Source organism: Helianthus annuus, chromosome 7, assembly GCF_002127325.2.
Source record: "Helianthus annuus cultivar XRQ/B chromosome 7, HanXRQr2.0-SUNRISE, whole genome shotgun sequence".
Lineage (NCBI taxonomy): Eukaryota > Viridiplantae > Streptophyta > Magnoliopsida > Asterales > Asteraceae > Helianthus > Helianthus annuus.
In genome coordinates, this window is record NC_035439.2 from 103,875,305 (window position 1) to 103,898,027 (window position 22,723).

At 40.3% G+C, this 22,723-nt stretch overlaps 1 protein-coding gene and 1 long non-coding RNA gene across 2 annotated transcripts; both read left to right on the forward strand.

Moving 5' to 3' along the window:
* Positions 1 to 4,767: 4,767 nt before the first annotated feature.
* LOC118480365 lies at positions 4,768 to 6,291 on the forward strand. The gene is made up of 3 exons (XR_004862190.1): positions 4,768 to 4,889; positions 5,445 to 5,501; positions 6,056 to 6,291. It is a non-coding gene; the product is annotated as an uncharacterized LOC118480365 (long non-coding RNA).
* Positions 6,292 to 20,078: 13,787 nt separating this feature from the next.
* Positions 20,079 to 21,773, forward strand: LOC110915748 (anthocyanidin 3-O-glucosyltransferase 2). The gene has a single exon (XM_022160503.2). It carries the CDS (start codon positions 20,197 to 20,199, stop codon positions 21,658 to 21,660), a length of 1,464 nt encoding a protein of 487 aa, XP_022016195.1. The 5' UTR covers positions 20,079 to 20,196; the 3' UTR covers positions 21,661 to 21,773.
* Positions 21,774 to 22,723: the final 950 nt, after the last annotated feature.

Sequence of the window (22,723 nt, forward strand, 5' to 3'; positions counted from 1 at the left end):
TATATTTCAACATTAACTGTAATATCAAGGTATCACCATTGTTGAAATAAAATCCACAGGGGATCAATAATAATAACAAAAGTATTGTTCAACAGACTTCAGGCATCTTAAGCTTGCGAGACTTCTAATGATGCTAAGGAGAAATCCCAGCCAATTACGCATAGTACCTGCATTCAGTCTTTTTGGGAAAATACGTCAGTTTACACTGGTAAATACATTCAACTGACACTTTTGTAAAATGTTTAATAAAATTGGTTTAAATGCACAAGGCACAAACTCTTTATAACTTGGGATAATTTATAATTAAATCTTGTAAAGAATTACATGTTTGCTATGCGTTCGGTCGCCCGAGTCGTGCCGGGTTAAAGGTCAATAGACACGCCACAAGGCATAAAGCCGTGGCGGGAAAAACAATGGTTATACCTATAATTAATATAGACACAATGCCGGGTGTACGCCTACACCCGGATGTCGAGGTAGTGGCCATTTCGTAAAATGATGCCAAGGATATCCGGGACATGGTCATTAAGCTCCCAAAGGCGTAAAGCCAACAAAACAAGTTTTTAAACGGGTCACATTGATAATACCCAACTACTAATGAGTTGGGGTCAATTGCCCGACCAAGCGGTATTTTAAATACCGTAACCCAAGCCCGTATAACAGAAAATAAGTTAAAAGTATTTACCTTTGCAAGTATAATTCCTTAATTGAAATAAATTGCAGATAGCTTTTACTGGTCCCCTAATCTGGAACGAAGGTTTAAATTAACCTATTAGAATCCTAACGGGTCCTTAATTTAGCCGTAGCTTAGACCGGTCAGTTTCGAAGGATAGTTACGGTTTAATCGCGTGAAAGGCGAAAACCGTGAATGGGGTGTGATTTTGACCCAACAAGTTTGAAGACTTGTTTTATATGGGTATAATAATCATACTCTGGATTTTGGGGTCAAAACAATATGGTTTGACCCGTTTCGGCTAATTTATGTAAACTAATTACATAAGCCGAACCGTGCACGCAAAAGGCGCAAGGGGTAACCGTAAGAGTCCTACACTGGTTTCCTAAGTCAATATGCTTTAAAGAGGTTGTGGTATCAGTAGGATACCTTCCATAATGCCCGTAACGAGTTTAAGTTCATAATATGCCCCGTATGGGTATTTCGGTCTTTTTAAAGATTATAAAAGAGGTTTCTGAGTTCTACAGGAAATCTGAGTTTCCCGAACAGTTTATAAAGTCTAAAATACTTTATTTATTATATAAAATCAGTAGCAACTGGAATCGGGTCAAAAGACCTTGTAGAACTCAAGTTACGGCCGAAAAGGGTATATTCGGTATTTACCGAACCGTTGCCATAACCGCAGGTTATGAGCAGGTTAAAAATAATTAAAAATCTTTAAAAATCCCAAAATATTATTTTACATCAGTGAGTAAAAGGTTTGGTGTCGAAATCTGGGTTTAGATAGGCGTTATGCTAATTGCGCTATTAAATTACTAAAGTTTCCGTAATTTGCGCTATTTAGCATAACTCCTATTATGGACCTCGGATTGACGTGAAATTTTAGGGACATGCTTAGAAATCAGTAACTAAGGTTATGGCTCTTTCACATGTCCGAGATTCTCGTTTTAAATTAAAAAGGGCGTTACGGTCAACTTTTAAGCATTTAACGGAAATGTGTAAAAGACTCGGACAAACAACGAACCGGTCACAGAGGGTTATACCATCATGTAACCTGGTCCTAAGAGAGTCCTAAGGCATATCTAAATCAAACTTTAACAGGTCAGAACTGAAGTCAAAGCAAAAGTCAAAGCTTTTGCGACTTTCGGCTCTGAACCGGGTCAAAACAGTAAATGGTCGGATCAAACAAGCTTAGACTAGTTAATATACTTATTATCATGTTTTATGAGTGTTTAAACAGGTTACATATCATCTACATTACAGATTATGCAAGAAATCGCAAAATAGCATTTCTGTTGACTTTTTCTAAGCACTTTTGACTCGACATTTGGACTAGTTAGAGTGGGAATCAGAGGATGCCCTTTTAGGGGTTTAAAGCCCACATGATTACCAACATATAACCATCTTTGATTCGACAAACCACTGGACCATTTGTGATTTATCGCAAAGTCAATCGTTAATTACGACGGATTGACTTTTAAGCTAAACTAAGCAAAAACTAAGCCATAAAAGGGTGGACACACTTACAGAAGCTTGGTGCACGACTTAGGATGTTAGAAGAGTGCTTGAGAGCTCCGGAGATGACCAAGAGAGCAGGTTTTGAGGTGTGTTTCAATTGTGCACAAGGTATGGCCTTTTATAGTGAAAAATTGGCATAGGATCATTACAACTCAACCTACAAGGGATCATGGATGTTCAGCAGGTGGCCCTGGGTGCTAGGGGGCATGTAGAGGGCGCTCATGCTTCATTAATTGCTCAAATGATCGTTCACAAGCTCAAACAACAAGGCTGTCCAAAGTTTCTGCATCTGGGGTCCTTACGCGGCCCGCATTAGGATTCAGGCTACATGCACGCGGGCCGCCTGAATCTTCATGTCAGGAAACGTATCCACAGGTGGCTCGCGGCCCGCATTAACTTGCTTGTTTCACTCAGGCGGGCCGCCTGAGGCCTGAATTTCAAGATTTTCAAATCTTTTGTAATGATTAACTTGACCTTTCGGTTTCGAAGGGGTAACTTTGCGATTTGGCCCTCGATTATTTACCGTTAAGGGCCTCGTGACTTTTACCCGCAATGTTAAGTCCCCGGTTAGTTTAATTACTATCCGAAAAGCCTTATCTTTTATTGTTGACGCTTTTAACCCCTCGCATACGAATTTGATCATAACTTTCTCGTTTTAAAACAGAACTCTGCGAAATTTATATTACATATTCTAGTGAGCGTATTTTACTGTTACAAAGCCTCGGGTTCATCAAAGGGTCACTCAGAGGTATAAATTAAACATGTTGACACAGTTACCCCCTGTAGCTTGTGATCTCTCACTTTCTCCCGCGTTTCGCTCCGTACGATCCATGATTTATTCGTTTGAAGGTACGAGCATTATTTAGGGTTACTATACAGTATATTTACCCTTCGTTGATATTTACAACCATCGAATTTACATACTTTCAAGGTTTGTCAACTTTAGTCCTTTATTTAATATTTAATGCCACGTGTGAACTCATGACACGTGTTAACACATTATTGGACACAAAATTTCGAGGTGTTACACATACGTTCCTTATAAATCGAACTTATCAAACGAATGATTCAACTGGTCAATTTATCACTTGCGAATAACTGTTTGCATAGATATACGTGATGCTAGTTGCATGTATGCTAGGACTTATACTCGTGACGTCCCACCACGACTAGTATAGTACTATTGCGCCCGATGGGGTCTAGTTATGCCATCGGAGAATCGAGCATCGAGGACTTAGCTGGTAGTATCAGTTTTGTGAGTATATATGTCGTGTATTACGTTTATGCACATGGGAATTCGCAGCACTTTTGATCTATTATGCTATTACATATCAAACCTGTATACTCGCCAATACTTTTGTATTGACAATAACTTTACGTATGTTGCAGGTTTAGTCGAAGTCCACATCAAATCAAGCTAGGAAGTCTAGAAACTCACCTAAAATCTAGGTTGTCGGATTTGAATTGTTCGAGAGAACAAGGAATCTGTGATGACTTATATGATTGTATTATTTGTTAGTATGGGATAACGAATGTAATAAATATTATCGCAATATAGTTGTTATGGATTCTGTTGAGCAATCTGATTCGCCTAGTGCCGCGCCCCGATGATTCCGCCATCGGTTGGGGTGTGACATGAGTTGCTCAAATGTAAGTATTGATTACACGATCATATTGATAGCATGATTAAAGACTTATGTTGGCCCTTGTAACCTAGGATAGACGGTAAAGAGGTTAGAGCAGGATAGTATGTATACGATTTGTATAATGTATACATTAAGTTGTGGTTAACCATGCAGTTATGATAGATTATCAGTGGAAGAAATATTAGTCTCGGGTAAAGATTATATGAAGGTATTGCAAGAGAAGTATGAAAAGAACTATCAAGCAAATGATATGAAAGAAATTTTGCTTGATATTGGCCTTGGAAGGATGGGGAGTATCTAGAAACTAAAGAGTTAGAAACCATTGAATGATGTTTGATTTGTGAATTAATATGAATGAATAGGAATGAACAAGTAAGAATATTATGATAATTATTTCCCCTAAGTAGATGTTAGAGGTATGCGGGAATGAATAATCTGATAGATAAGTTTTAAGAAATCAGCTTGAACAATTGAATGATAATCATGAAATAATGTAATAGGATCGCTTTGATTCATACAAGATTGAATTACCAAATGTATTAGACAAGTTTAGAGTAGTAATGACCGATTCATCACGAGGGATGATCGAATGAAAGCATGTTAACAAAGTTCAAGGTATGTAATCGCGAAGGGATATAGATAAACTCGTCAGAATGTATGTATTCAGGTTTCGGGGACGAAACCTTCTTTAAGGGGGGTAGACTTGTAACACCCCAAAAAGATGCAATTTATTATGTTATCTAAATGTCTAGTTATGTTATATTAACTAAGTTAAATGCATATGTTAGTAATTCAACAAGAAGGAAAGATATGTGACAATAAACAAAAATTTATAATTAGAGGGGTTAAACTTGTAAAAAAAGGATGAAAGTTATTAATTAAAAACAAAAACACAAAACACACTTTTTTGTGTGTTCTGTGGATCGCCAGGAGCAAAAAAGGAACCAAGGAGAAACCCTAGTTCCTAAAATTCTCAAAATCAGAAGGAGTTTAAGAGCCTAATCAAATGCATGAACCCAAAACTCGAGTTATCTAAGCTTGTTCAACGAATGGTAAGTCGAAATTTCTATTTTGATGATTTGTAGAAAGTGGGTTTCAACCCAGTCTTGTAGTAATGTGAATAATTGTGTAGTTGTGAGTTAGGATTACACAATAGAACAAGAAATCTGCTTGAGTTTAGTTAATCAAACGATTTGAAGCATAAACCCACTTGAATTAGGAAGATAGTGAAGAACATGAATGAATTATGTGCAAATTATTGTAATGGCTTAGTGTGAGAATTGTTATTAGTGAATAAATGATAGTTGAAACTGATTTGGAATGATTGTTGTATGAAATTTTCGTTGATCTTGATAATCTAAGAATGAATTAGTAGAACCATGCTTTGAATATTTGTACTTCATGTTTTATAGATTGTACGCACGCCATGTGTTCAATGAAATGCCTAAGAATGATTTAGTTGAAGTTTGACATGAATTCTTCATTTAATGATGATGTAAACGAAAATGGATATATGGGTAATTATGTTAAGTCATGATGAATAAATCAAAGATGCATATGTGAAGAAATGTTTATGAAAGCTAAAAGCATGAAGTTATAATGTATAGGCACGAAGAAGGAAGAAGGTACGAGTCACTTGAAGTCGCAAGCTTCACAAGATCACGGTAAGTTCTTATGAACTTCGCTTATGTAGAAAGTAGAATTTTATGTTAATTCTCTTGTAAATAATTATTTGATGTTTTATGTGGGAATCATTAGTAAAAAAAATGTCTTATTACGAATTGATAGTAGAAAAAGGAGAAAAAGTATGTTGACGATCCGTGCAAATGGGTCTAAAGCATGAAAATGATGTTATTCTGGATGATGTATTAAACCCATAGTTAAACGGGTCAAAGAGGATGAATTTGTTATGAAGTTAAGGTAACTAGATGTTGACTTTTGTAAGTCAAACTAGTGGAGAATAATAAACAAGAAAGTAAAAATATGCATGATCCGTGAGAACGGGTCAGATGAAATATGATGATTTTATGGTGATAGAAGTTAAATGGCATGATATTCGTTAAAGCGGAATTATAGTATGAAAGATTCAAGTAAGATGATGTAAAGATGAAGTGACTCGGTAAAGGGTCAAATAATGCGGTAAAAAGCTAAATAAAAAAGACGTATTAGTAATAATGCTTTATCCGAACTAATATGCAAGTTTGTGTTATGGATGTAGGTAAATCTCATGCTTAGAATGGCGAGCTCGAATTCGAACACACCACATCGTCCATATATGCGCTTACGGTTCAAGTTATCTTTTGAAATGGGTCAAATAATTTTTGTAATGTAAATGTAAATTTTATGTTTTAGGATGTTCGTAAGTAGTTTGAATTTTAAAACCTTTTTGGGTAGTTCGGACATAACCCTTGTATTAGGTCTTGTATGGTCACTACTTTTATTTCTTTTGAAAAAGTGTCATAGAAGTTTATTTGAATGATGTTTGTTAAAAGCAGGGGAAATGTTTATAGTACGAACGGGTCATGCCAAAATTTTGTCAAAAATTAGTATGTTATTTTTAATCTGTTTGAATGTTCAAAAAGTGGGCGTCACAGATCAATAATTCCAACAATCCCTAAAAATAATATCTTAACAGTTGGTAATGAGTTTTGGGTCAAAATCCAAGTTTAAACATGCCTTATGCAAGATATTGCAATTTAATTAATTAAAAGCTTCTAATTACGATATCGAGCATAACTCCTATTTGGGACCAAGAACTGATGTCAAATCTTCGGGACAAGCTTATATATCAGTAACAAAGGTTTTTTTCCTCTCACATTTCTAAAAATCTCATTCATATGTCAAAAGGGCAAAATGGGCGTTTATAAGCATAATAACGGAAACTAGCGTATAATTCAAACTACTAAGGACCAGGTAATACAACCTTAGGGGGTTATACTACAACATAATACGGTCCTAATGGAAGCTTAAAACGTGGAAGAATCAAGCTTAATCGGGTCAGAACTGAAAAGTCAAAGCAAAGTCAAGCTTTTGCGACTTTCGGATTTGAACCGACCCTAAACTCAGAATTGTCAGGTTGAACATGCTTAGACATGTTTTAATAATTATTACCAAGTTATTAGAGTGTTAAAATATAATTTATAACCTCTGCATCAATGGTTTTAATTAATATGCACAAATCTGCCAAGTTTGACTTTTTACCTAAACGGTTTGACCCGACAATTAACTAAGCAAACGAAGGAATTAGGAGGTGCCCTTTTAGGGGTTAATCACCTACCTAAATATAGTCACATACCCACATTCAATTCGATCAGTGGCTGGACCATGAGAGTTTAAACCGAAAGTCAAAGTTAATTCACGATAACTTGACTTTTCGGTTTTAAAAATATGAAACTGAACTATAGAATGGGCTAAGGCACTTACAAAGGGTCCATGCTAACTTTTCTACAAAAATATAAGTTCCACTTCAGCTTGGAAGTTCCAGATTTACAAGATGAGAGGAAGGAATGAAAAAAGGCAATTCAAATGGATGAACTTCATCCTTTATATAGGTTTTGGGTGAATCTTGAGATCATTCTAGGTGTTTGGAGGGTCCCTAAGATGATGACAAGTGCCTAATAACATGTCTTAAGTCGGTTTGCAGCCCATAGATTCGAAACAAGTGAGATAGGCTGTTTGTGTGGCAGCCAAGGCAAAATTTCGAACTGGTAAGGGTATGGCTACACGCGACGGGAAAAGCCTTAGTCCTTCATGGGTCGCCACAGCCTCAAATAAGTTTCCAAAGTTGGCAGTTTCAGTCCCTGCATACTAAAACTTGTATTTTTGACGTATTTAACCTCCGTTAAGCTATTTTCAAGGCTCAACAAGGACGTCAAAGTATAGGGGACTTAAAACATGCTTGAAAATATCATGGATGTCGGTTCGTTTGGTTGTATGGTCACGTTATTCGTTGAATTACGACGAAACACGCACGGACGCGAAAAACGATCCAAATTACGCGACGAACGGAAATTTATCAAGCCAAACACTAAAATAAAATATTTTAGTACTTACATAATTTTTTTTTATGCCCGGATATATTCAGAACGTAAGTTATGCACGGAAATGCAAACTTATGCACTTTTCGACGCTTTTAGTCCTTCTAATGTGCAAACTTGCGCATATCATCGTTTAATAGCATTGAAGCCTTATCTAGTCCATGTAGACATTCTTGAGAGTATTATAATACATCATGATGCTTCGGGTTCGTTAAAAGGTCATTCAGTGGTATAATTAAATATGTTAACGCTTTTAATCCCTCTAACTTACAAACTTGCGCGCAACTTCAGTTATTGGCATAAAAGCCTTGCATAGCCGATATTAGGCATTCCCGAGAATATGATGAAACATAATGAAGCTCTCAGTTTGTTAAAATGTCACTAAGAGGTAAGAATTAACATGTTGACACTTTTAACCCTTCGACGCGCAAACTTTCACATAATTACGCAAACGGCTCCTCTCATCCAACAAGTGGCTCATTTGAGAATACGGACACCGTATAAGGTCACTCAGAGGCCTAGTTTAGGCATGTTGACACTTTCAGTCCTTCTATAATCAAGGTTTTCGATTTTTGGCAAAATTAGTCCCTCATAGTCAACGTTTGACTTTATTAGGGTTCATTACATGTGTCACCACATCATTGGACACGATTTTACGAGGTGCCACATGTGTTTAGTATCACCTTAATAAAAAAGACAAAAAAATAATAAAATATTAATTTATAATGTAATAATAGTTATGTTTTTATAGGGGGACATAATTAATAAAAAGGGGGTGTGTGTAGTATCACCCTTTTGGAATCTTATCTTCTTCGAATAAAAATTGTAATTTTTCAGGACAAATGAGCATATATCAGGCAGTGGCATGACACAAATAAAAGTTACACCGAGTCAACCAGTTAAAACAAAACACTACCATTGTTTTGTAAAAAAAACGATGGCATGACTATAAATTTACATTGTGGGTAAAATCGTAATTTGACAGGAAAAAAACAAAAATGATGGCAAAACTATAAATTTGAACCGAAGGCAAAATCATAATTTGACTGAGAGAAAAAAAAAAGCAAAATCAATAATAATCATAATTTGGCTGAGAGAAAAAAAAACACAATCAATAGTAAAACTGTAAATTTAAAAGGGACAAAAAAATGTCCTGATAAGTTGGTCTAGTGGTTAGTCACTTGATTTCTCTACTTGAGGTCTGTTGATGCAACAAACACGAGACCAAGGATGGTAGCTGAGTTGGTTAGGCAAGAAGGCTGAAGGGTTCAGCCTTGCCTAACGCAGGTCGCGGGGTCCCCCCACGTTTGCAAAACGTGGAAGGAGGTTCACTAGTATGTAATTGTTATTTGCTTTAAAGTTCTTTCTCCGAGATGAGCTCGAATCCAGAAATGAGAGCAAATAGAATGTGTGTGTGGTGGATGTGACGAAGAGTAACTTGGAAGTGAGCAAGTACTCTATGAATGACCAGAGATGAAGGAATCTCTCTGTTTCGGAATGTCTTTTTGGAGTGAATGAGCTGTCTTCTTATAGGGGAAGACATCTCCTCAAATGGTATGTACAAGACTAGTGGAACCTGTTTGCAATGGAGGGTTTCCCCTTTTGGGGTTGAAGGCTTTGGACCCCTGGGTAATAGCATGTATCGTGCAGACCTGCTCTGCTTTTGTGGGCGTGAGTTGGTGAAACGAGTTCTCAGATGTGATTGATTACTGTTCCTCGCTTTTCTTACTTTACAGCTTTTCAACCGGTGAACCTTTCAACCTTTTAAGCATTTGCATATCTAGTCACTTTATTTAGTCTTGGGCTACCCCCGTCATCAGCCCCCCAAGTCAGAGGTTTTTGGGGTAGTATGCTCAAAGACTTCTGACTTTTATGCATATGTTTTGTCACTTGAATGTTTCAAGGGTTCGTTGCTTGAAGGTTTGAAAGGCTGAAGGCAGTGAATTTTTGAATTTGAATTTTATTGATGTGTGTCAGTTGATAGGGCGGCGGTTTTGCAGGAGTTATTATTTACCTTTATTACCCCTGTCCTAGGTTCATATTTATTTTATACTTTGTGAATCTTTTCCATTTTACTCATAACTTCTCCAAGTTTCTTCCTTCTCTGAGGTTAGTTTTCTCTATATCTTTCACTCTTCGTTTTTTGTTTCTTCAAAAATGGGTGCTCTTAAGGACTTAGCAAAGTCATTTTCTCGAATGACACAAGAGGAGGTAGATTTATTTTGTTTGGAATATGGCATTGATAAAAAATTTAACCCAACTGCCCCTGCTTGCGATGTTTCCATTGATAAACCAAACCCTGGTTCGATTGCTCTGTACTGTCGTCATTTTCAATGGTCGAATCTTCGTTATCCCTTTTCTTTTTTCGTTTTGAACTTGCTTGAGTATTATCGGGTTTCTTTTGGGCAAGTTCATCCGAAGGGGATGGCTAGGGTTTTGCATTTTGAAGTTTTGTGTCGTGCTCTTGGATATGATCCTTCTTTGTTGCTTTTCCGGCGATTTTTTCGTTTGGCCAAGAATGGTGACTGGTTCACCTTTGAGACATCAAAGGTTGATACTTGCCTTATTTCATCCATGGTTACAACACTTGGGTCCTGGAAGGATCGTTTTTTCTGGGTTTCCGAGTCTATTGTTCCTTTCAAAATGGTGTGGAGGCATCCGGATGTTGTTCTTAATGATCCGAAGCCTTCTGAATCTGAGTTGAACGATGCCTTTCTTACAGCCATTCGGGGGTGCCCTTCGAGGGTTCGTCCCTTCCCCGAACATTTGTTAGTGCTTTTAGGGGTTAGTAATATTTAGGGGAAAGCCGATCGGGATCCGGTGCTAATGAGAAATGGCATTGGTATGCATTTTCCCCTTTTGCCTTTTACTCATTTCGCTTTGCTTATGACTTATTTGCTTTTGTTTGTTTTTGTCAGTCATGTCTGCTTTGGATTTTATCAAGAGTGACGACACTTCTGATGTTGTGTTTGAGGATGCCCCGTCTGTTCCGGGTGAGAATGTTGTGGTTAGGACTGCCGAGCAAAGGTTTGAGGGCACGGGTTATGCTAGCGTTGCCAACGTTAAGGGCTTTTCTAAGTCTAATGCTCCCAAGTCTTCAACTCGCCGATCTTCTCGTCGTTTGTTGAAAGCTGGTCCTCAATCCACTTCTACTGAACCAGTGGATTTGAGTGATGATATTAAAGTTTCGGAAGATCAAGTTGAAGCAGGTGTTGAGAAGGACAAGGAGTTGGTTGTTCGTGGTAAAAAGGTTCAAAGCAAGAAGGTTGTTTCTACCCCTGTTCAGGAGTCTTCAAGCAGGGACGTTGAAGGGTTGAATCCTGAAGGGACTTATGTGCCTGCTTGGTTGGTGAAAAATGACGACACCTTCAAAGATGCTGCTGTTTGTGAGGATGCTCTTAGTCATCTCGCTCCTCCTTCTGTGCACAAGACCATTGCTGAGATGGATGATGACTTAATGTTGTCTCGGATGGTTTTGAGCACTTGCAACCTTGCTGCCATGCTTCCTCAAGGTATCACTCGTTTTCGTCAAAGGATGCAAGAGTATGAGGACTTCTCCAAGAAGAAGGATAAGATGAAATCCTCCCTATCATCGATGAAAAAGGAGATAGCTAGTTTTGCCGAGAAGGAAGCAGCGTGGCGAAAGGAGGTTAGTGATTTGAAGAAGATGCATGATATTGAGATTGGTGATTTGAAGAAGAGTTTTGAAGCTAACTTGCTAAAGTTAAAAGCTGACCGGGAGGCCTTGGCTGTTCAGCAACAGGCCTTTCGTGAGGAAAAAGAAGGGTTGAAAGCTTCGGTTGGCCGTGTTACTGCTGACAATCAGTGGTTAATTGAGCATGATTTCCAGCAGGTTGTCACTTACCTTTTACATTCCAAGGAGTTCAATTCTGCCCTTGGTGATGTTTATACTAAGCTTCTGAACTTGGGGAAACACCAAGGCCTTATTGCTGGTTACAAGCTTCATGAATCTGGACATCCCTTGGAGAAATCACCTTTGTTTCGTCCTGAGGCTTCTGATATTTTCAAAGGATCCGTTGAGCAGATGGAGAGGCTAACCTATCCCTATGTTCAGGAGGTTTCTTCTTGCTTTGGTAAGCCTTTATCTGTTTTACAGGATTTGAAACCTGAGGGACTGAATGAAAAGGTGTGTGCTGAGGTTTTGGGCTCCCTTTCAAAGAAGAGATCTTACTCCGGGGATAGTGATGATACCCTCTCGAGTCTGCCTGATGCTTCAAAAGATGTTGGTTTGGAGGCCTCCGCGGTTGGTGGTGATGATGGTGCTAAGGCCAAGAAGTCTAAGAAAGCCAAGAAGTCCAAAACTGAAGGTTCCAAGCCTTCTGCCACCTGATGTTTATTCGTAGCTTTCTTAGCAAACACTTTATGTCTGTAATATTTTAAACAATATTAGGTTTCCAGGAACCCTTAAGGTTCCTGTTGGTGGTTTGTTAGGCCTATATGGCCACTTGAACAATAGTTTCTCTTGCAAGTTACTAGAACTTGCTTTAACTCTTATCTGAAGGTCTTTCGTGGCCTTCCTAGTTATGATATGATGGTTATTATGTTACTTGTGGTATGTTTGTTTACTTGTTTTGCTTGGTTTGTTTGGTGGGCCATCAACCCTTCAAGCCTTTTGGTTAACTGTTTTTTGGGTTGCAGCCTTCAATGTTTCGAGCATATTATCTGGGTGGCTTGAAGCCTTGGTAGCTTCTGGTTTGGTTTGCGTGTTTTATTGATGGGTCTGCTTATTTGTCAATTGTCATTTTTCTTTGGCCTTGTCTTTGTTGAGTTTACTTTGTCTTTATGTTTTTTACACTTTAAAGGGTTCAGTGCTGCAGACACTTTACCTTAGTGTTTATTAACAATAAGACGTAGTATCTATCCTTTTCATTATTTCTTTGTAATTTACTTGATTTCGTAAGCCTATTTATTGATTATATTTCTAAGACTTAAGGAACGATTGGTGTAGGCTGTTCAAACCTGTCTATGAGACATTATTGTTTTTGCTTAATAAATCTCATGGAGTTGTATTGATTTAGGAACTCACCCCTTATATAGGTTCATTCAACCCTTGAACCTATTGAGCGATATGGCCTGGGAGCTCATCCCCTTACATGGCCCTTGCCATGGAGTTTTTTGCTAGGTTCTCAACCTGATATTAGGATAGAAAGACAAGTTTGATAAATCAACTTCATTCATTCAAGCAGTATCTGCTTTTCACAAAAGGTTTTCATTTTGATACAAACCAAGCTTTTTTGTCTAAACATAGAACTTTCTCAGGGTTTTTCCGTTCCAATGTCTTGGAAGCCTTTTGCCTTCTGAGTCTGCTAGCTTATAGGATCCGCCCTTGTGTGCTTCGAGGATGGTATATGGACCTTCCCATTTTGGGCCCAGCTTCCCTTGATTTTCTTTTTTGCTAGCTTCGTTGTTTCTGAGGACTAGATCCCCTGGCTTGAATCGTTCGTTCTTAACCTTCTTGTTGTAGTAGGCTTCCATCTTTTGTTTGTATTTGGCTTCTTGTATTGCCGCTTGATCTCGGGCTTCCTCTAGGAGTTGTAAATTCAACATGGTCTCTTGTTGATTTACTTCGGGATCCATGTTGACAATTCGTTGGGTTACAACTCCTATTTCAGCAGGGATTACGGCCTCGGATCCAAATACCAAGCTGTAAGGTGTTTTCTTGTGACTTGCTTTTTCGGTTGTTCTAATTGCCCATAAAACGCTAGGCAATTCTTCGAGCCAATTGCTTTCATATCTCCCCAATCTTGTTTTGATGCCTTCCACAATGCTTCTGTTGGTCCTTTCGACCTGGCCGTTTGACTGCGGGTAAGCCACTGAGCTAAAGATCTGGTTGATCCTGTATTCCTTGCACCAAAGGCTGAAAGGTTTCTCGGCAAATTGCTTTCCATTATTGGTAACAATTACCCCCGGCAACCCATAGCGGCAGATGATATTTTCCCAAACGAAGTCTATGACTTGTTTTCCTGTGATCTTGGCAAGGGGTTTAACCTCCGGCCACTTGCTGAAGTAGTCGATTGCTACCAATAGGAATTTTACTCCTCCTTTGCTTGGAGGGAATGGCCCAACAATGTCCATTCCCCATTTATGGAATGGCCATGCCGAGGTTATTGGAACCAGGTCATGTTTGGGACTTCTTGGGATTGGGGCATGAATTTGACAGGCATCGCATTTCTTCAATTGTTCAACGGTGTCACGATGCATCGACGGCCAGAAGTATCCAAGGTTCATGAGCTTTGCAACCACCGACCTAGCTCCAAAATGAGCTCCACATATTCCTTCATGCACTTCCTTAATCAAATACTTGCTTTGTTCAGGACCCACACATCTTAGCAAGGGTGCAAGGTAACCTTTTTTGTAGAGGGTTTCTCCTTGCAACACATATTGTCTTGCTTTGATTTTAACCCTTTCGGCTTCTATTTGATCATTGGGTAGTTCATTGTTTTGGAGGAATTTTTTGATGGGAGTCATCCAATTTGGGTCTTCCTCGGTGACCACATCTTGCACTTCCAGTTCATCAATCGATGGGGCCTTCAACACTTCAACCAACACCTTTTTCGTGAGGTGGGCGAACGTGAGGGATGCCAATTTGCTCAAGGCATCGGCCTTTTTGTTTTGGGACCTTGGAATTTGTTTAATGCTGCATGTTTGGAAGGTGTTCATTAACTCCTTGGACTTTTCTTTGTATTTTCTCATGTTGGGCTCTTTGGCGACATAGCTGTCGTTAACTTGGCTTGATACTAGTAATGAATCTGTGAACACTTCAAGCTTCTGGACTTTCATTTCTTTGGCCAGTCTTAGACCAGCGATCAATGCCTCGTATTCAGCCTCGTTATTGGTGGTCGAAAAATTAAAACGGAGAGCATATGTGAATTCTAGCCCTACAGGGTTGATTAGAACTAAACCAGCTCCTGACCCTTCAATGCTTGAAGCCCCATCAGTGAATAATTTCCAGGCTTCAGGGTTGGAGGGTTCAGCGGTTGTGGTGTTTACTTCGTCAATAGTTTGGTTTGGGACTTCAACCAGGAAGTCAGCCAGGACCTGAGCTTTAATGGCTTTTCGTGGGACATAGGTGATGTTATGTTCACCTAGTTCCACTGCCCATTTTGCTAGCCTCCCCGAGTTCTCAGGTTTTTCAAGCACATTCTTGACAGGTTGATCAGTGACCACCTGTATAGGGTGTGCTTGGAAGTATCTCCTAAGCCTTCTGGCTGTTTGAACCAGGGCTAGGGCAAGTTTTTCGAGGGGAGGGTATTTGGTTTCAGCTAGTTTTAGAGTTTTGCTGAAAAAATAAACGGGTACCTGAGACTTGTCTCTTTCAATAGTAAGAACTGCACTGATGGCTTCGTCGGCAATTGAAAGGTACACCGATATTACCTCCCCAGTTTTTGGTGCTGCAATATCTGGTAGGGAAGCTAAGTGCTGCTTCATTTGATTGAAAGCTTCTTCAGCTTCATCGGTCCATTTGAAATCCTTTTTATCTAAGCAGTTCTTGAGCGTTTTGTAGAAGGGTAGAGACCTTTCGGCTAATTTTGAGGTAAAACGCTTCAAGGCTGCAAGCTTCCCGTTTAAGCTTTCAACCTCCTTCTTAGTTCTTGGTGGTTTAGCTTCGAGGACAGCTTTTACTTTGTTAGGGTTGGCCTTGATACTTTGCTTTCCGACGATGTGACCCAAGAATTTTCCTTCCTCGAATCCGAACGAGCATTTCTCCGGATTGAGCTTCATGTTGACCTTTCTGAGGTTCTTGAAAGTTTCTTGGATATCATCAAGCATTTGGTGTTCCGTCTTGCTCTTAATCACCAAGTCATCAACGTATGCCTCCATGTTTTTGCCAATTTGGTTTTCGAAGGCCTTATCGACGAGTCGCTGATAGGTGGCGCCTGCATTTTTGAGGCCAAAAGGCATCTTTTGATAACAAAAAATACCTTTGTCCGTGTGAAAAGCTGTCTTTTCTTCATCCTCCTTCTTCATGAGGATTTGGTGATAACCTTTGTATGCATCAAGAAAGCATTTAAACGAATATCCTGTGAGGGAATCGACCTTGAGATCAATTTCCGGCAGTGGGTAACAATCTTTGGGACAAGCCTTGTTAAGATCTTTAAAATCTATGCACATTCTCCAAGAGTTGTCGGGTTTTTTGACCATAACAGGGTTTGCAACCCATGATTGGTACTTGACTTCTCGGAAAATGTCGGCCGACACAAGCTTTTCAACCTCTTGGCAAGCTGCCAGGCTTCTCTCAGGTGCCAGGCTTCTTTTCTTTTGGACCACCGGTTTGACATCCGGTGGTATTCTTAACTCGTGCTCAGCAATGTTTTGGGGGATCCCAGTCATATCTTCAGGACACCAAGCGAACACATCACTGTGATGTTTCAGCAGCTTTTCAAGGTATGAAAGAGTCTCCTGAGAAAGGTTGGGGTTGACCCTTATTCGTTGCTCAGGGTATTTGGGGTTTATGACCAACCCTTGCTTGTCTTTTTCACTGTTTGAACTTTCACCCTCAATCATGTAAGCTTCCTGAGAGGGTTGAAGGGTTGTTATCCCTCTCTCAGTAGGGAATTTGACCGTGCCATGGCCGACAGACACTGCCATGTAAAATGCACATTGTCCGGGCCTCCCTATGATTACGTCATAACTTGAAGGGATGTTGATAACCACAAAGGTTAATGATCGGGTTCTTTCTTTCGATCCCTCGCTGAAACGAACATCAAGGGTTAGCTGCCCCAGAGGCTTCAGGGTTATATCGACGATACCTTTTATGGAGGTTCCGGAAGGCTGAAGCCTTAAACGTTCTTCATTGCTTAAGCGGTTGAAGAATTTTTCGAACATGATTTCAGTGGCTGCTCCCGTGTCTATGTATGCTTTACATGTTTGTAGTGTTCCCACGGTGGCTTCTACCACAAGGGGACTGGGAAGTGGGTCCTTCCTCGTTGGGGGGAAGCAGACATACTGAAGCTCCCAGGCTTCCAACCGCTGCTTCTTGTGAGGAACCTTTTCATCAGAATACACCATGTTTACTTCCTTTCCCTTGCCTTCAGCCATCTTGTCTCGAACTCCTTTTACCAAATGGGCGAGCTCTCCTGACTTAACAGGCTCTTCAATTCTCTTTTTTAGTTGGAAGCAATCGTTGGTGTGATGTCCCTTTTCTTCATGGAACTCACAGAATTGCGTGGAGTTCTCATTTTTTCTGCTTTTGGGGAGAGGCCTGGGAGGTCTAAAGTTTTGTTTGACTTCTTCTGTTGCCAAGATTTCTTGAGGGGTTTTGGTGAGGGGAGTGAAACTCATGCCTTTGTCTCTGCCTGAAGGGTTTCGACCTTCAACCCTTCGAGGGTCTGAACCCTTTGGGCGCCTGTCGTAGGAGTTGAAGTTCCCTCTCTTTCTGGCTGGGCTGTTGCTTCGCCAGCCAGACCCTCTTTTCCTTTGTTCCTTGATATCCACAGCTTCCTCTCCCCGAATGTGAGCTTCGGCCCTTTCAAGGGCTTCTTCCAAGGTTTTGGGCAGAGATTTGTTGAAATCACGTGTGAGGTATTTAGAGGTTATGGCATTCATAAAGCCGGCCACTCTCATTTTCTCGTCAGCCCCTACATAGGCCAGTCCTTCTTTCTTGTACCGTTCAATGAATGCTCGAAGACTTTCATCATCACGTTGTTTTATCTGGAAGATTACTGTTGCGTCCTTGACATATCGCCTTTGTTGGGAGAAGTTTGCCAGAAAACCCCTGCTGAGATCGTCGAAGCTTCGAATGCTTTGAGCAGGTAGGTCGTTGAACCAGATTCTGGCGGATCCAACAAGAGTTTGCATGAACATTAGGCAACATTCAGCATTCGACCATTTTTCTATTCTAGCGGCACCAGTGAAGATCTGGAGGTGGTCCTCGGGATCTTCCGTCCCATCATACGTTCTGATGTGGGTTGGCATCTTGATTTTTGATTGAAAATCATAATCGGCTATCTGCCTCGAGAAGCATGAAAGGTTGCTTGGCTTGTAGGGTTTAGCCAAGTCTTCTTTAGGCCTTGTATCCACATTGTTACTATTGCCATGATTCCCCTGAGTGGCTAACACTTGATTAATAAAGTGTTGCCATGGGAAGTTGGCCATCATCTGGGCCATCATATTGGGCATGAGTTGGAAGCCTTGAAGGCTTCCCGGACCAACCGAGCAGTTTATTGCAAGAGAGGTGCTAGTAACAGCACTTCGTGCTAAAGGGAGTACGGACAGTGCCTGCTCCCATGTGGTTGTCAAAGAAGCTGGATAGCTTGTTACTGGGGACTGTAGGAGCTGGTCAAGCGTTAGCTCATATCCCAAAGGAGCACCGCTAGTAATCGGTTGGGAAGAGAGGATAGGATGTACCGTTGGGTTTGTCATAGTGGATAGATAAGGATGAGGGTTTGAAGGGTTGCTGGGACCAGCCTCACCTCTTGTGGCAAAAGGTGGTAGGGGTGGTCCGGGAGACAGCGTTGGCTCAGGTTCGTCATAGTCTAAACGAATCCTTATACCCTTTTCCCTTTCTTTACTCACATGTTGGTTAAGGAGTGACCTTAACTCGAGGAAATTATTAGCGACCCCCTCAGGGGTAAGTTCAACACGCGCCGGGGTGTCAGATACACCGACATTTGGAGATGGGGCCCCGGATCTGGATGGGGTTGGTGTGTTGAAGGTAAGGAACTCGGGTGTACTCCCCGGAGTCGAAAACGGTGTTGTTATAGTCGTATGAGCTTGGCCACCACCCGGGGTAGAAGTGTTAGGGATCTGGTTCACTTCTCCCGGAGATCCACTTTCTGACATGGTGATTTTGAGTGAAGAGAGCTACACTACTAGGTCTTTTTTGAGAAGAAATAGCGGCGTAGCCCCACGGTGGGCGCCAACTTGTTGATGCAACAAACACGAGACCAAGGATGGTAGCTGAGTTGGTTAGGCAAGAAGGCTGAAGGGTTCAGCCTTGCCTAACGCAGGTCGCGGGGTCCCCCCACGTTTGCAAAACGTGGAAGGAGGTTCACTAGTATGTAATTGTTATTTGCTTTAAAGTTCTTTCTCCGAGATGAGCTCGAATCCAGAAATGAGAGCAAATAGAATGTGTGTGTGGTGGATGTGACGAGGAGTAACTTGGAAGTGAGCAAGTACTCTATGAATGACCAGAGATGAAGGAATCTCTCTGTTTCGGAATGTCTTTTTGGAGTGAATGAGCTGTCTTCTTATAGGGGAAGACATCTCCTCAAATGGTATGTACAAGACTAGTGGAACCTGTTTGCAATGGAGGGTTTCCCCTTTTGGAGTTGAGGGCTTTGGACCCCTGGGTAATAGCATGTATCGTGCAGACCTGCTCTGCTTTTGTGGGCGTGAGTTGGTGAAACGAGTTCTCAGATGTGATTGATTACTGTTCCTCGCTTTTCTCACTTTACAGCTTTTCAACCGGTGAACCTTTCAATCTTTTAAGCATTTGCATATCTAGTCACTTTATTTAGTCTTGGGCTACCCCCGTCATCAAGGTCCCAAGTTCAACTCCCATTAGCATCACTTTGAAGGACATTTGTGGTGGCAATGAAGTTTAGAACTAATCCTCTTTGGAGGTCGCCAATTCAAAACCGAGCCGAACCGGGTTTTACCGCAGTGGGCCTTTTGGCGGCGGGTTTTCCCTGGAATTGATGGCTCGGGTATGCATCCAACTCTGACCGTTATGGAGGAGGGGATGCATTTGCTCAATTGAGTGCATCCCAGGATGTTTATTCGATGATTTAGTTGGCCCTTAAAAAAGGGACAAAATTGTATTTTGACTGGACTAATTTACGTTATGTCAAGAGTTTTAAAAATTTTCAATGTGCTAAAACCTATAACTAAGTTGTACCAATTAAATACACATGAATTAAAGAATTAGAAAAAAAAAAAAAAAAAAAAAAAAAAGAGTTAGTCTTTCAGTGTCTGCCCAATTCTACCATGCTAGGAAAGAACTATTTCCGCATTTCCGCTTATATGAATTGTAGATGTAGATATAGGTGAATAGGTGATTACAATACTATGTGGAGATTAGAGATATATCGAATCATACAGGAAAAAAAAAAAAGAGATGGGACACAACATATGGGTGATGATAAATACACCTGCCTTTTTATTAATTATTTCCCCCTGTAAAAACATAACTATCATTACATTATAAACTAATATTTTATTGCTTAGTCTTTTTGTTGTCCTTTTTTTTACGTTATGATGATTCTAAACACACCCCCTTTTTTTTTTTAATGGAATCGTGTCTTCTTCGAACAGTGTTTGTTGTTTTATGTAATTTTCAATACATGTGACCCATGGTGATATGCCCAAACTTCACCCCTGTATCCTCCCTCAGAATCCAGGCATGGAGAAACTAGACCTCTTTTTCATCCCTTCACCACTCATGGGTCATGTTGGTCAGCTCGTCGAGCTAGCCAGACTCTTTGTTAAAACCTTTGATCACATCACTGCCACGGTACTCGTGATCAAGCTCCCCGGTGACCCAATAGGCACCGACTACACCGACTCCTTCACAGACCACACTCGGATCAAATTCATCCATTTCCCCCCTATGGATCCCGATTTGTTTCAAGACTGCCCAACCGTTGGCTTCACGGCTGATGCAGTCATCAACTCCCACAAGCCCATCATACGAGGGCTTGTGGCTAGTCAGTTCACTGGGTCTGGCCCGTTTGGGCCAAGACCAGTGCGTCCGCTAGGTGCGTTGGTAGTTGACATGTTTTGTACATCGATGATTGATGTTGCCAAGGAGTTTAATCTCCCTACCTATGTGTTCTTCCCCTCCAACGCGGCTTTTCTCTGGATCATGTTTTATTTCCAGACCCTCCAAGATGAACTGAGTCAAGACATATCCGAACTGAGTCACTCAGCTACCAAGTTACTGGTTCCGAGCTATGCGAATCCGGTTCCACCAAGTGTTGTGCCCGATGTGTTATTGGATAGGGATCAATGGTCCAAAAGGTTCCTTCACTACGCCCGAAAGTACCGAGAAGCAAAAGGTATAATTGTGAACACGTTTCAAGAGCTCGAGCATCATGCGTTGTGTTCGTATGATGGTAACACGCCTCCGGTGTATACAGTCGGTCCGCTGTTAAAACCCAAAAAACCGACACCGGATCATGAAGTGTTGCAGTGGCTGAAAGGTCAACCGGAGTCGTCGGTCCTGTTGTTATGCTTCGGGTCCCGGGGATGGTTCGGTGTGGACCAGGTGAGAGAAATCGCAGTCGCGATAGAACAGAGTGGATGCCGGTTCATATGGTCCCTACGCCGCCCGCCTCCCGAGGGGCATAATGGGTTCCCCAAGGAATACGCGGATTACAATGAAGTCCTGCCAGATGGATTCCTAGAGCGTACGGCTGGAAGGGGGAAAGTGGTTGGGTGGGTCCCACAGGCGGAAGTGCTGGCTGATGTGGCGACCGGGGGTTTTGTGTCGCACTGTGGGTGGAACTCGTTACTCGAGAGTATTTGGTACGGGGTTCCTGTTGCGACATGGCCGATATATGCTGAGCAACAACTGGATGCGTTTCAAATGGTTAAGGACTTGGGTTTGGCTGTGGAGATTTCTTTGGATTATAACCAAATGAACAAAGATCAACAATTGGTGTTGGCAGAAACGATTGAGAAGGGGATACGAGAAGTGATGGATCACAATAGTGCGGTTCGAGCCAAGGTGAAGGAGATGAGCGCTAAGAGCCGAATGGCGATGGAAGAAGGTGGTTCATCATTCGAGAGCTTGAGGAGGCTTGTTGATGATATTATTATGTAAGTGTCATCAAACATGAAGTAAAGGGTTAGCTGCAATAGATGTAGCAAATAATTGGGATTATCTTCATATGTAGAGACTGTGTTTTAATAAAAATTATATTGTCTTTACTCGTATTTTTCATCTTTTCGCAGTTGTTTTGTCGTGATCCAAATGTTTTAGATAGTCTGTTGGAATGCATTAATTGAAACAAGAGTTAATTGTCAAAATCGTCCCTGAGGTTTGGGCACGTTTGTCATTTTCGTCTAAAATGACACTTTTGTACTAAATTGCCCCCAAAGTTTGTAACTTTTTGCCATTTTCATCCAAACCACTAACTTAGTTTATTTTTTTGTTAAGTTGAGGATATTTGGATGAAACTGGCAAATATAAAACCACAGGGCCGATTTTGACAATTTACTCGAACCCTTTTCAATTTCTTTTATTTAACTATTTTTGTTACATATATAATAAAAAAGAATATACATGGAGTTTTTAGAAAAAAATTAATAGTTTTGTCACATAATTTTTATAAATTTTCATCCAAATCACTAACTCAGTTTATTTTTTCTGTTAAGGTGAAGGATGGTTTAAATTTTATAAATTAAGACAGAAATTAATTTAAAGCTTCTTTATATAAATCAGTTTTATAAAGAGAAAATGTCATTGGTGCGTAACACATAACAATCGATTACAACTTTTAGTATTTATCAGTTGTAGAGATAGGAAAAAATTATAAAACGTTACATATTTTTTAAATGTGTTGAGCACCTAGGAAATATGTTGGTAGAAATAAAATATTTATTTAATTAAGATTATGAGGGTAACTAACTAATATTTATTCTGAGTGGCTTGAGTAAAGAAACTTTTGGTTCATAGCATTATAATTACAATTTGGTGGGTAATTTTAAGGTTTGGTAACGACACGTTGTTTGATAAGGGGGGGGGGGGGGCACTGGCTTCGGTTTTTCCTTAGGAGCAAATTTAAAAGAGTCGAAGATGAATTACAAACTTGGTACATATGATAAGATTTTTTTATTTGACATTTTTTTAATAAGGTCACCAGCATTTTAGTTTTATAAAATTT

Bases quoted from the DNA above. Each gene is read 5' to 3' on its own strand.
- LOC110915748 (XM_022160503.2), top strand. From the start codon at position 20,197: ATGCCCAAACTTCACCCCTGTATCCTCCCTCAGAATCCAGGCATGGAG.